The sequence below is a fragment of the Amaranthus tricolor genome, chromosome 2, assembly GCF_026212465.1.
Source record: "Amaranthus tricolor cultivar Red isolate AtriRed21 chromosome 2, ASM2621246v1, whole genome shotgun sequence".
NCBI lineage: Eukaryota > Viridiplantae > Streptophyta > Magnoliopsida > Caryophyllales > Amaranthaceae > Amaranthus > Amaranthus tricolor.
The window spans coordinates 29,073,971-29,088,959 of NC_080048.1; the positions used below are offsets into that span (position 1 = coordinate 29,073,971).

Sequence of the window (14,989 nt, forward strand, 5' to 3'; positions counted from 1 at the left end):
GTGCAATTCGGTAAAGGAACAAATAAGGTTTGAATCAATTCTTAAAAATGAGTTTGATTTGGTTTCATAGAAAGTTCAAACCGTATACCAAACTTTTACTCAAAGAGTACTTTTGTTTCTATTTCGCAGTTTGGTTATGTATAGATAGTGGTAACCCTACCTGTTTCTCAAAAGTTGGATATTGGAATTACTTGTAATTGATTACCCTCCATTAGTGTGATTTTGACCGGAAGGAACGAAGACTTTTTCGGGAATTACACAAATTTAACAAACAAAATACACACGAGGGGCTGAGTGAGTAAGTGACTATCAAAATCTTGAAACAATCAGTACTTTAATATATAATCATCGATAATTCCACTAGTAAAAGACAATTGGAATAATGCTCTAAAAATTTTCCAAACAAAACATTCTGCAAATGTCATGTTGTAATATGTGTATCAGCACAAATTTTATGGGTCACCAAACATATCAAACTCTTGAGTCTTGCCCAGAAATGTGCAATCACTTTGATGCATGTTCGTTTGACAACTAAAATATATGCACGGCAAAGATGAACACATTTCATGGACGAGCTCTCATTATATTGTAATATGATTTCATCGATTGTCAAAATTCTATTAGACATTCCTATGACCTATAAGTACTAGTGTATTGTTCACAGGAAGGTAAAAGCTTGAAGAATCCCAACCAAGCCTCCAATAATACAATTATAATCAGTGCCAGATCTAGGTTTCGGAGTTCCGAGGGGCACCAATAATGGAAGAAATTTCGACAAAGTTTGTTTGTAAAATTAACAACTAATTTTTTATTTCTGCAAAATGACAAGTAGAAGCACAATACATTCATCAAAATTTATAATCTTACTTTTCAAAAAGTTTCTCGTAATTAAATAGTGTTTTCAAATAAAAGAATGATTGTAATTAATATCTATCTAAATCATATGCATTTCCTAAATTAATAAAAATTTGAACTTATTTATTAAATTCATTTCTCTTTATTCAAAACAATGTAATTAGAGAAAAAGTTAAATATACTCTAACTAGAGGTGTTCATTCGTGTGATCGGATCGGTTTCGGACGGGTGTCATTCGATTCGATTGTATTTATATTTCGGATGCGTGTTGCGACGGGTCACACTCGGGTCGAGTCGGTTAGTCATGGTTCAGTTGAAAATTAGTTATTCGAGCTATCGGGTTAGCATCAGTTCAGTGTCGGTTGAAGTTCATGTCGAGTTTCAATCAGTCTCGGGTTGTCATCGATTAATAATTGGTTCGGTTTTTCCAGGTACAGATCGGGTTCGGGTATTTTTAAAGTGAAATTCGGCTACGAATTGCGAATTACTAATTACTATTGATCGAGTCAGTATCAGATTAAGTTGTTAGTCATTTTTAATTGATGATAAGCTTCCTTTACTTAATGCAAAAAAGTGCAAATGCAAATCAAATAGTGATTATTATTAAATTGTTACTTTTACTTGTTTGACCAGAAATTAAAATTATGAAGTTCTATAAATCTTCATCTAATTCGATTAGAAGTAGTTAAATAAACATTGACCATTGATTATTAACTATAAATATAAGAAACCATGTATTTATAAAATTTATTTTATTAAAATATATATAACTTTATTAAAATAACTAATAAGATGATTGAATATGAGTGGATCATACTTCTATATAAAAAATTAGTTCAGGTTTACAGTAGTTCGATCTAAATTTCGTTCGGGTTAAGTCGGTTGGTCGGATATGACTCGGGTCGGTCATTATTAGGTTCGGGTAATCTCGGTTAACGGTTTGTGTCGGTTAGAAAAATCGGTTACAGCTTGGGTTCAGTTTTACCATTTTCGGTTGTCAACCGGTTCCGGTATAGCTTCGGGTCGAGTAATGTCGGTTCGATAAACATAAAAAAAGGAACACATTTTCGAGTCGGTTTACTTTCGGTTTACTTTCGGTTTCGGATCGGATTTTCGGGGCGGATCACTTTTGAACAGCTCTAACTCTAACATGATGTGTATGCTGTATATAAATAGTGTATTGATCTATACTGCACGTTCTTTATTGAGGTAGTCTCACAGTGAGACAACCTCAATTGGGTTAACCTAAACTATTTTTAAAAAACTGCTTCTTATACAAGTATAAATTCAGTTTTCATTGATTTTTTTTTACAAATAGGTTGTTTGTATGGGTTTGTATCACGGTGAGATGGTTGCTAAAATTTTTAAATACAATATACTATAAAAGGAAATGGGACAAAACAAATCAATTGATGTAATAAAAAATGGGACAAAATAAATAAAAAGAAAAAATTACTAAAATAAGGGAGTATTTATCATCAAAAGACTTCAATATTAATTTTACACTTTACTCTTACCAATAGAAAAGTCTACTATAATTTTTTTAAAAAAAATAAATTGCCTAGGTGTACGTAAACTCTTAGGCCCTAACATACATCCGCTAATGAATACAAAGGGAAAGGTTTATTGGTAGAAGACATTGCAGTAACAATCAAGTAACAATCAAGTACCCCTTATAGCCGTTGCAGCGAAATTCACCAGAATGATTAGGCAGCAACTTTCTTTGCTGTTACCGAATTTACAATGGTGGCAAACTCAGGACCCTACATATTCAAATTTCACAGATAAGAAAACACATCCAATTTAAATTTCTGTTGAGGCAGGATTGATATATGCTGAAACTGACATTAGAACATGATATATGTGCCTCTCAAAGCTTAGCAAGCAAACTATAACCTCAAATGAAGAAAATAAGTAAATTCTCACTAGAGACAATTGCAGATATATATCTAAAACTTTTGCAGCTCTTCAAAAGCAAGTATACACCGGAAAATGAATCTTCAACTATTCTCCTTCATATCTCGTTCATCGATGGAAACTAGATGGGTTGCTGCACAATCCAAGCTTTCATAGCTCGGATATAAATGAAGACTTGAAGGAGACACAAGAATATACCTGTAAGTAAGCTAGGTAGCACGAGACTATGTTGGACTCACATACCCTGTTCGACATGAATATGTGTCCAAAAGTTCGACTTGGGAATGTTATGAAAAACTTCCAACATTTGATCTAAATCGAAATGCAAAAGTTTCATGCTCAAGTCTGAGTGTCATGGACCCGACACTAAGTGCTTGAAACGAGGCAAAAAAACCCAAGCAATAACGACCAACACTTTTTTCAGATAACAAGGGAAGTGGAAGGGTGGGAACGAAGAGTTATAATAATGGAATTCTCCCTTGTTTGTTTAGGAGGGAAGGAAAGATAGTAAGAGAAATAACAATTTCCTTCCGAATCTTTCCGCATTTTAATAGATTTATTTATTAAAAAAATGAAAGGTTTAAATTCCATTAAATCCCTCCCTTCAAAATTGGTATCAAAATTCCAACAAAGAAAATTATATAGCTCCAAATTTGTTCCCTTTATATCCCTACAATTTTCTCAATCCGAACAATGTACATGAGTGGACCTTGTCAAATTTTGATCCAAGTTGACCGGCTGAGAACGATCAGCAATGGTATTTTTAACAAAAATGTATTTTTCTGAATTTTGAAAAATTTACTTTTTGAGTTTAAAATTGTACAACTAGACCAACTCTTAACTGAACCGAACAACCAGACCACATTAGTATGGAAATTGTTCACCATTTGGTAATAGATGCCAAGTTCAAAATTTTAGCGATGAGATGCCATTATTATGGTAGAGTGTTGTCTTCAAAGAATGTTTTATAGAAGTGCACTGATTGTGATGTTTCTGGAGTTATTATGGCTACATGTTATAAGATTTAAGACAAAATATTTAGTGAGCCTTTCCAAATCGTGGGCTTCATTAATATCAAGTCTAATTTTAATTTGTCAAGACAGATCATTACCCCAAGGGCCCAATCCAATCAAAAATTAGCATATATACAAAATTACTAAACTCATCATTTATCTTATATTTCTCTTCTATATTGGCCATTCAGGCCATAATACAACCCAAGAGCAGCTAGAATCAATATTGATAATTATCTCCCAGTGGAATAGTGAGTATAGCTCATGAAGGAGAGAGAACAAGAAGATGGAAAACACTAGTACCTTCAAAGAAGCGCCCCCCACAAGGAAGCCATCAATATCTTCTTTTTTTGCAAGCTCAGCACAATTGCCTCCATTGACAGACCCTACAAGCATACACTCAGCAAAGTCAGCAGTACTTCACTTGCCAAACATAACTTGAGACCAATCACAATACCAATCATTTGTTGACTAAATTCTATTTTAAGTTATAGTGACAAAAGGGTATTAAGTTGACTGTTATTCTAGTTTCAGACAATCACTTATGCAGAAATAACATGTCAGAAATGAAGGACTACTGGAAAGCAAGATCAGAAATAGAAATCGGTTCAAAATTCAAAAATAATCAAGTGGAGCTTTTTCTAGGGTTTCAATCAAGTTTTGGAGGAATAATACAACAAAAGGGACTCCAAATAAATTTAGATTGGCGGAGTAACAAAGTGAATTAGAAGTAAGCTAATTTCATGTCTAAGTGACCTTAAAAACTTAACCCAAATATATTAGCATGGCCAAATCTTATACGTAGCATACATTGTGATCGTCCAAATTCAGAAATGAAGATTTACACGTAGCATTAAACTTCACATTCAGTGAGTGAAAACGTAAAGGATCCCCAAAACACAATTATTATGGAGGATAAGCAAATGCTGAAATATTATCTATATGTTTCAGCAGAACTCAAGCTAGAAATGAAAGACTAGCAAATTATACCAAGATACAAAGAGCTAGAGGCCTTTGAGAAAAATTATACATGGAAACCATTATCATCCCATGGTTTCAGAACCTACTGCACCGCCCCTCCCCCAAAGTTCTTCTTCATGATGGAGGTGACGGTGGCTACGAAAAAGCCTCTACTCTAGATTTGGGATGTCACTTTTTTTTCGAACATAGACTTATAGATAGAAAGAACTCTGCATCATGTATGATCCGTAATCTGCTTCAACCACACCAGAACATCACTATTTATTTTTTCACAGTTTTACTCTAGAAGGAAATGGCACTTTGTATACCTCCATATATAATGCGTGTCTTAGAAGCAACTTCTTCTGAAGCATTCTTTTTAAGCCAATCACGAACAGCAACATGCACTTCCTGAGCCTGGTCCGGGGTAGCTACTTTACCAGTACCAATAGCCCATACAGGTTCATACGCAATGACAACATTATCCCAGCTTGGCAAGGCATCTGCACATGTGATTCCACCATGTACTTAGAGGTTTATTATTCTTCTTTAACATCAAATTTTATTTTAAGGAAAACTTTAACACAATGAGCAAGCCAGAAAGATAAATTGCCTGCAAAAGCCTTCAATTGCTGGTAGCATACATCAAAAGTTTTCCCCGCTTCTCTTTCTTCTAACAGCTCCCCAATACATGCTATCACTCCTAGACCTTGGCCCTGAGCATATGCAGCCTTTTTCGCTATAAACTGAATGCAACAAATGGTTACTAAAAAGTAGGATTATATCTTTCTAGAGTACAATAACAGTATACACCACACTTGCAAGTTTAGTAAGAAAAATACCTCATCAGTTTCCCCAATAATGTGTCTTCTCTCAGAATGTCCAAGAACAACCCACTGGATGCCAAGATCCTTCAGTTGCTCAGCACTGAGACATTAGTGAAAATAATTATCTTAAAAAGAATAACACTTTTTCCTCCTAAACTAAAGCATTGCAAAGGCCACACATAATGCAGTAAGAGGAGAATAAAAGTTTCCTCTACAGGTTCATTACAAGCTGAGAAATCAAGGTCGAATAATCTCAAAAGAACTAACAGAAATGTCATAGTACAAGATGGATTGCAATGTTCCAATGTTCAAGTTCAAGCACTCAGCAGGAGAAATATGATCTTTGTTAGCAACTGTAAAAAAGCACATCGAAAACAACGAGACAGAATTTGGCATGCTTACCCAGTCACAAATTACAAAAAATGAGTGCATTGTGGTAAGCAGTTCAAAGTAGCTACATTAAAATTCATATGTGAGAGTGAGAAAGAGGAGACAGATTTAAGTAGAATAATAGTTTAGAGTTCAATCACCAAGATGATATGGATAACCTACAATATCTGGACATGCATATTTCATATAGAGACACTTGCTTGCATATGTAGCAATGCGACAATGGTATGCTCAGGCCTCAACTTTTAATTAAGTGTATACACTTAAATATGAAAATTAAAGTTTAGAACATCAAGTGGATTTTTCTTACAATTTAATTTGAGACAAAAAACTCTTAACAGCCATATATGACACTTTTATAGACTGATCTACATGCTTATTGCTAAGCATGTTTCAGAAATTGAAAATTGAATTTCCACAGATACTGCAGAAAATAATCATACAACTATTATAACCAGGAATAAGCTTGTAGAAAACAAGAGATAACTATAAATTAGTAATAAAAAGAGCACATGGCATAAAAAGTCAAAAGATATTGATAGGAAGCAGGGGAAGTTCACCTGATTTCTCCAGTAAAAGCCCCACCTTTCCCAATCCAACAATTCTGAGCTGATATTTCAATGCGATTGGTCAAAGAACTCTTAACTTGATCAATGTAAACAAAGGGAGGCGCCACAACAATGTCTGCAATATTTTAAAGAAGCTTGTTCAGAAAGTGGCAATTTCTAATTTGTTAGGTCCTTCAAGTGATAGCCAAAGCAAACATCCTTATCTTTCACTCTTGTTTTTATTTTTCCAATTCAAGTTATCTTTACATAAATGAATAGTCAATAGACTTTAGAATATTCTAGATGGAAGCAATTTATACAAGATTTGAGTGTAATAAATTTAGCTTCAAATGAAGCAAACTTAGAAACCCTACAAAGTTACAGTTTCATAGCATGATGATGAATAATAATTCTGAGAAAATCTCACCAACATCTGGCTCCAATGTTGCACTGTTCAAGTCCGAAACAAGTTTACTTATAGATTCTTTGGTCCCATTCTGTTGAAACAATATCACCATGTCAGAGTTTTATCAACTAACATGGAAGAGGGAAAAGGGAGACATTTAAAATCATAACCAAAGTTGGAATTTGCATGCAAAGGTATCCTAAATGAACACGATACAGAAAATGCATCTAAATAAGTAGGAATTGAAATTTTGAAACAAGATACTATAAATATCATGAAAATAGACCTTGTAGTTTAACATAGTAAAACCACGTAGATAAATTGGTCTCTTCACGGGTCACACTACCCACAGTTGTCCAATTGTTGTAAGAAAGCAATAGTAGTTTAATATCTATAATGTAAAAGTTTCCATCAACATTTTCTTACCAAAGCCATTGAATGGCTACACTTAGACTTCCACATAGGCAGGGTTTGACATACGCAATGATACCATTATTAGTGAAAACAAAAAGGTTCTCTAATGGATCTTTGATAGTAAACATCATCTATTAAGAAGTGCAATGATAAATGAACCTTTTTAATGTTGTTCATTATGATCTAAAACCAAAAAACTTTAAATGTTCCAATCATTTGTGAAAACTTTTCATTGACATGAGATCTCTTTTGTAACTCCTTCAAAACATGCATTTCAGTTTGAATAGAAATATCATACAGATATTTAAAGCACTGACAGTGGTAGCAAACAACCAGTTTATTTTTACAATACAAGCAAATGCACCATCAAAATTAGAAATAATAAACTACTTAGCCCCATCTCTAAATGTTCAACAAAGATTACCAAAAATGTGCACTCTTCTATCAGAGCAAGACAATAGAAATAGGTAATTTGGTGCTTTTAATAAAAATAGAAAGTTCAAAATTACAATTTAATGGTCGAAAGAGAACAATAATTGCAGTTTTTCTAGGCAATGCACAACTTGAGTACATTATAGAAGAACAAGAGTCAAGAGTCAGAGTGTCATTGTCAAACAATTAAATTCATACTTCTAATATCAAAGGATGCATAACATTACAGATAGTAGTCAAGTACTCCGACAAGAGGATTAAAGATGATTCATTCAGTCTTGAAAATAACTTGAAGCAAGCTGATCCAAAGAGATCCCACACCCCACACCCACCACCCCCCCCCCCCCCCCCCCCCCCCCGCGGGGATTTATGAGGCAAGGAGATAAAATGGTACTTACACACTTCCAATTACCGCCAACAAAGAACTGCAAACAAAACAGAATGAGAACTGTTAGATACACTTCAGAAAAATCATAAACCAATATGCAAGCATTTAAACACTTCTGATTCCGCTTTTTTATGCAATGACTTTTATCTAATGTTTACAACTACTACAAAACAGCTCATTTCACCATTTTTACTTGAACAACAGTGAGACAAAGTTGTTATTGCAATTAACATTGTGAAGTGGCTTTAATCTCTAATAGATACTATTATACTATAATATGACTTATAATGTCTGACAACATTGTTCAATGCCTGTTATATGTTGCATCAATATTTTAACATGACTACATCTCCAGTTCAGATCAAAATCAATCTCTCACATTACTTCATCTGATTGAAATGCCTTTGCTAGCTAGCTCAAGTAAATGCAAATTTTCAAGAAACTCAAATTCCTCAAATATTTTTCTTTTTCACTCTACAAACTGGATTTTCCGATGGATTATTCAACCAATTTTGCATTTCTGTGAAACTTAATTTCAAAAATTTACATAAAGATCTACCGCATTTTTAGTCTCTCGCAAGTATTAATCAAATCACAAAATAAAACGCAAAGTACCATATTTTTTCTTTTTCACAAACCAGAAATTATCGAATAGAGTAATTTATAAACCAATAATCAACAAAAAGTGAGCTCTAATTTTCCTACGAACTTTAAAATTTCAATATTTCGCCTACAAAAAACCACAATTCCATTTTCTCACCTATAGTAGTACAATCACGAAAAAAATCCTAGATCAAAACCACAACTCACACATAACGGCCGAATATCACATTTTTAACTCGTCATTATCCTATTGATCATTAAATCCAGTAAAACAGACATGAACTTGCTCATTGTCCTCAAAATATGAACAGATATAACAGATAAAAATGTCCAACTATTCAATAGTACTCCAAAACAGCACTATACCTTTCCAGAGCCAGCCATGGCAACAACACCTCTAGAACCACGACGAGGAGAAACCATACGCAACTGAGAATTAACCTGCTGAAATAGCGAATGAGTAGAAACGGACGTTTGAAACTTCGAAAACGATCGTCGAAGACCAGAAAACTGAGTCGACATAAGCGAGTTATGGTTACTCATTTGCGAAGTTACTGAGGTTGAGACAAAAGCCATTGTTCACTCTCTCGATTGAACCTTTCTCTCTCAAAAAAAAGCTTGCTTTTCTGCAGCTACTGAAAGTAGTGTGGTCAGTGGTGACTGGTGATAAAGATTTTAGGGCTTTTTGGAGCAGTACCAAACAAAAGAATCCTTTAGCCAGGGATTGGAGAGATTAAAGCACGCGCTATAAGAAAGTAAGAAGGTTTTTGATGATGGGAGATGGACAATGGCGAGTGTATTTTACGGGTAAGAGAAGAAAGTGGGTAGAAGGGGCGAGAATATTACACCAAAACTTATCTGCTGTTTGCGGTTGGTGTGGGGCTGTGGGGGTTGTGGTCATCGTCAATTTGTCATACCTCGTCGTTGTAGTGAAAAGGTATGCCTTAGATTTCTTCAGTGTTTGCGCATGATATCTTGACCTACTCTTCCTATTCACTTGCCAGGTAATCCCTTTTTTTATGCTCCAAATTTGTTTGTTTGTTTGTTACTCTCTCGTTTCCTTTTTCTTTTCATTTCCTTTTTGCACAGTTTTTAAAACAAATTTTAAATTTTAATATCTCTAAATACACATAATAAAAAAATTTTAAATACATAATTAAAAGGTATACATTAAGACTAATCTAAAGACATCATGTGAATATATATTATCTTCTAAATATGTGTCAAAAACATTAATTAAATTTATCTCTCCTTACAGTGAAATATTCCAAATGAGAATAACATTAGAGAACGGAGAGATTATAATACAAAAAATAGGAGTAATAATAATAATAATAATAATAATAATAATAATAATAATAATAATAATAATAATAATAAAGTATTCATCTGTCCTATTAGATTTGCATAAAAAAAGAATAATTTTTTAAAAAGTGACGATAAATAATGTAACATTCGAGAAATTAATTCGGGAATTTAAAATAAATAAATAAATAAAATAATATTTGGGTGAAATTCGAATGAAATCGAGAATAGGCGTTTGGGCTTCAAAACAATTAGGAAACCTTCTATAGTCATGTAAGAATAAAAATAAAAGAAAAGGAAAAAAATAAAATAGAATTTAAAAAAAAAAAAATTTTTAAAAGAATCAATTTTGTGCCTCCATTCAATAATTCATCTTCTTCTTCAATGTCCTAAACCCTTCTCCTCCCTTCCATTCATATGAACCAAGAATCAAAAGCTTGGAATTGGCTACAATTGAGCAACCTCCTTCCTCATTCAATCCATTGATTTTCGAGTGCAGCCCTAGTAATTTTAATCTGTTTTTTTAAAGAATTCATCCCCAATATAGCCTCCTTCTTTGAAGCTTCCTTCGAACCTCAACAATGGCGAACTGAAAGTCCTTCGAACCTCAACAATGGCGACTGTTGTCACTGCTCTTTCCCTCCTCTTTTTGACATCCTCTGAAATTAGGGTTGAAATTTCTTCTTTTCTTGATAAATCCTTCAATTCATGAACAAATCCTCTTTCCATAATTTTTCTAACTTTGAATTCCAGCAATAGTCGAAGTCAACAATCATGTTTTTTCCATCTGGTTCCCTGATTTTCGGAAATAACGAACAAAGTAATAACAGGTATAATTCCCTCTTTCTCTGAATTTCAATTCTATGATTTCTGATCATGAATTCTGATATAACCCTTCTCTCCCTCTTAATTCATCTGATTTCTTTAAACCCAACAGCAGCACCATGAATGTCGCCCAACCTTCTTGAGCATTTTCAAAGAACCGTGCCTTCTTCATCTCACTTCTTTTGGCAGATTCCAGGATAGGGCAAGAAGGTAGTCAAGTGTCTTTTGTTAATTTTGTTATTTGATCTAATTAGCCGCATCTTTCGGATATATGCAATTGGATTACCATTTCTTGATTATATTCAATTGCCATGCTCTTACCTAATTAATCTTTTCAATCAAAAAACTCATGAAGTTAAACATTTGAGATTCATTGTATAAGTTGCTCAATTAAAAGTAATGGACAATTGATAATTAGTAGTAAATTGTGGAATGTGGATTAATTTGATGGATTTTGATAAGTAGTATGAAGTTATAAACATTGAAATGGGGAAAGTGGTGGAAAATGTTATTAACTCTATGGTTATAGATGACTTAAAACTATTGAATGAATTAAGAAATTCTCTTGGAAATCATTGATAGTGGGATGAAATATTAGTAGTTATTAATTGAATAATTTAATATTCTTGAAGGGATTATTAGGTTATTTGAGGATATTCGATGTTGGGTTAAAGGTACATATTGGTGTTTAATTGGAAAATAAAGACAATTATGAAGGTGGATAATCTTTAGAAGATGTAAATGAATTTTAGAGCATGACTATGTCGCCTTGATGGCCTATTGTGGTTTGAGTTTGAACATGCACAATTCTTTTATGATTAGATACATTAGAATAGAAGCTTGAACTAAGATGTTGTCATAGGAGGAGATGCAATGAGTTGTATGAGCGTATTTTGTAGTATCGTATGCTTTGTTGTGATGTTATATTTGTTATGCTTCAGGAGACGACATCATCGAGGAACCCTTCTAGTGATCGCGGAGAACCACACTTAGCTTCTTGAAGCATTTTTGGTGAGTAGTAGCAGTCCCTTAAAAAGTCTGATCAGACTACAATCTTGAAAATAAACCTTTTTTACTAAATCTCTTTTGAATTTGAAAATTCTTGAGACAAATGTTGTTGTTGACTACTTATGTTGATATTATGATATGGTCAATGGATTGGGCTTGCGAGCTGGTCATTGACGGAGTTGAGGAACATTGTTCCCTACTCCCTGTTTTTTAGGCGACTTGTCATTCAGATATTGACTAGCTTTGCCTGAGAGCGACATAGCCTTAGAGTTATGGGGCACCTCTCAAACTAGACTCCCTATGTGCACATAAATCTAGGAAACTGATGTTGCTTTTAAACCTTTGTTTTGAATCACTGTGTTTTATTGTTTTGGATTATTACTTCTCATTCAGTTTAATATGATTCTCTGTTGTTTCCAACTATTAGTTTGTTTACAGATCGGAACCAGTCGGGAATGATGGATTAGCGGAGTTGATTAGAGTTTACAAGGAAGTTATAATGAGCAGAGCACGTTAGAATTTTGTAGTTTTGTATTAAGCTTTGGTAATTGTATATTAGTCTAGACTGTATTGGTTTTGTTGGACTTTTGTAGAGACTTTTATGATTACTTTATGATTTATATAGATGTTTGGATTGAGAATTAGCTGATTTAGCTATATTTTAGAACTAAAGACTCGTTTGCACAAGTTTTGGAATTGAGATTTGAGTTTTCTTGGGAAGTAATCCCCGTGATGACCCTGTTTAATCTTTCAATGGTAAGTCGCGTTGTTACAAATAAAGAGAAAATTATTTGTGTAAGTAAAATAAAAAGAGGTAAATGTATGGTCTGTCTTGTATGAGACCGTCTCACGGTGTGATGACCTCAAAATAAGAAGACTAAAAGCTAAAAGTTTCTATTATTGAACTATTTAACCTAAGTATGATGCATATCTCACCGTGAAACCATCTCATACTAAAATTTGTGTAAAATGTATGGATAAGATTAAAAGAAATTGTTGGGTCATTGTCCAAAAATATAGAAATAATGCAAATTAAGTGGGACGGAGCAAAATGGAAAATACTGCAAATTCAATGAGACGGGAGGAGTAGATTTTTTCGAAGTAATAATAGGCATATTCCCTCACTTCTTCCAATGTTGCCCGATCAAATTAAAAGAAAAAAAAAAAAGAACAAAGTGATATTTTATGTAAAAATAAGATAAATGTGTGCATGAGATAAAAAATATGCTAAATGTCTAAACGATAATTAGAGAAGCATTGTGGATCGACTTCAAAAATAAAAAAATGGGTAAATTTGATGGGCGAACTAAAAAATGTGGGGTAAATTTCATGGGACGAGTGAAAATAAACTAAATTTTCGATCCTCAACTATAGTTTTACTAAAACAATCGCTCTCCTGAGGGACGCCTCACTAAATATACATAGACTACCCATAGATGATTTCACCATGAGACTCATTGAAGAATTTCGATATTATTTTCGTTGCTAATTTTAAATGTGTATATATTTTCGCATCATTGCCTGCTAGATCATTGCTATAATTAAAAACTCAACTTGCAAAACACTTCCTCCAATTCAGAGGAAATATCTCATTTACTTTTTGGGTAAATTTACTTCAAATGTCCTAATATTATGATATCCATTTTTTTACTAATTTACCCTTAAAATTCCACTTTAATTAAAAAATATCCATTTTTTTTTACCAATTTTACCCTTAAAATCACAAGTCATTTACTATTTAGAGTAAATTATACCCTTTCTTAATATTTGTGTCAAACCAATCTGGGACATTAGGTGTAAATTGGGAGAGTAATTAACATCCCTCATGTACAAGAAAATGTATTAATATTACATGGAATTGGCTTTTAAATACTAAAAAGTTAAACGTGCTGGAGTAGGAGAAGAAAAGTGATGGGCGACCTCCATGAAAAGTCTAAATTCTTTTTATTGAGTTCGTGGCTATAATATGAAAATTTGATGACTTTTGTGCACCGTTAACGACTAGGAAATCACAATGAAAATTGGCTAGCGATGAGAATGAGGCTAACCAAATTCTCGTCTTCAAAATTCAGAGCCCGTATTAAAAAATATAAGGATCTGTACAAAATTTTAATTTTGCATCTTCATTGTAGTAAATATATTTATTTTATTATTAAACTTAATATATTTTTTTATGAACTTTTTCGTATGCGAGGAAAAAGAGGAACCTGTGCGGTCGATTACCTCACACACTCTCAAAATGAAAAACAGGACTCCCTGCTTTAAATCATTGTTATTCTCTTATAGAGACGATTAACTAGGAAAATGGTTTCAAATTAATTTTTTTTGCATACCATGAATTTTATAAGTATTTCACTCAATATTGCAGCAAGTCCCAAAATTATAGTTGGTGACAAAAGGAATGCAAGTGTGTTATTCAAAATCAATAAAACAAGATTTAAAACATCAATGATAAATCTCAATCGTCATGAAAAAAAAAAGTGAATACAAACGAAAACCTAAAAACTCTCTAACAATCAAATGAACAAGAAATATAGCTACTCTTGTGAGACGACCTCAAAACAAGGAGCTCATATGCTTATAATATTATTAGTTTGACTATTTAACCCATATATGAGGAAATCTTCCAATGAGACCTAAGACAAGAATTTGTGAACAAGAAATAATAAGAGTACAATTGATTATTCTAATAAGTAACACAAAGGTATAGAAAGCAAGCCCAAGAAGATGCATAACATGGGAAACCTAACCATGTTGTAGATAAGATGCACCCACAAAATTTAGTTGGAAGGAGGACAAGATAGAAAAGGGATGGATGGAAAGGAGTTAGGAAGGGGAAAAGAGGGCATGTTTAGCAATGGAGGAAGAGATGACATTAGGAATAGATGGCATATTAGTTTGAAAGTTGGGGAGCAGCGACAAAGCTGGTGGCTAAGGCAAGGAAGATTGTTGTTGGGGAGTTATAGTAGGGATGTTAGGCATACTAAATTGTGGCATTTTTGGAAGAGGAGGCAAAGCTGTTGGAATGTTTGGCAATAAGGAGAGTGGTGGAAGTGTTGTTTGGAGAAGGTGTCAAGCTCCTTGGCTTATGTTGATGC

General features: G+C 33.4%; 1 protein-coding gene and 1 long non-coding RNA gene across 3 annotated transcripts; one reads left to right on the forward strand and one right to left on the reverse strand.

Annotated features, from left to right (window-relative positions):
* Positions 1-2,290: 2,290 nt before the first annotated feature.
* Positions 2,291-9,724, reverse strand: LOC130803536 (triosephosphate isomerase, chloroplastic). Its single transcript, XM_057667696.1, has 9 exons — positions 9,120-9,724; positions 8,161-8,187; positions 6,938-7,007; positions 6,523-6,646; positions 5,588-5,672; positions 5,359-5,491; positions 5,075-5,248; positions 4,089-4,171; positions 2,291-2,618 (listed from the first exon to the last, which is right to left on the reverse strand). Exons 1-9 carry the CDS (start codon positions 9,327-9,329, stop codon positions 2,562-2,564), a joined length of 963 nt encoding a protein of 320 aa, XP_057523679.1. The 5' UTR covers positions 9,330-9,724; the 3' UTR covers positions 2,291-2,561.
* Positions 9,725-10,420: 696 nt separating this feature from the next.
* LOC130803544 (uncharacterized) lies at positions 10,421-12,549 on the forward strand. 2 transcript variants are annotated; one of them, XR_009039922.1, is made up of 4 exons: positions 10,421-10,888; positions 10,996-11,093; positions 11,825-11,894; positions 12,319-12,549. It is a non-coding gene; the product is annotated as an uncharacterized LOC130803544 (long non-coding RNA). The 2 variants fall into 2 exon arrangements; XR_009039927.1 differs by having other exon boundaries at positions 12,330-12,549.
* The last annotated feature ends 2,440 nt before the right edge of the window (positions 12,550-14,989 follow it).

What these genes read in the sequence shown, in the direction of transcription:
- LOC130803536 (XM_057667696.1), bottom strand. Translation starts at nt 9,329, where the DNA reads ATGGCTTTTGTCTCAACCTCAGTAACTTCGCAAATGAGTAACCATAAC. An exon ending in CCATGGCTGGCTCTGGAAAG is followed by an intron (nt 8,188 to 9,119) that starts GTATAGTGCTGT and finishes TTTTGTTTGCAG; the next exon opens with TTCTTTGTTGGCGGTAATTG. An exon ending in TTATTGGGGAAACTGATGAG is followed by an intron (nt 5,492 to 5,587) that starts GTATTTTTCTTA and finishes TGTTGCATTCAG; the next exon opens with TTTATAGCGAAAAAGGCTGC.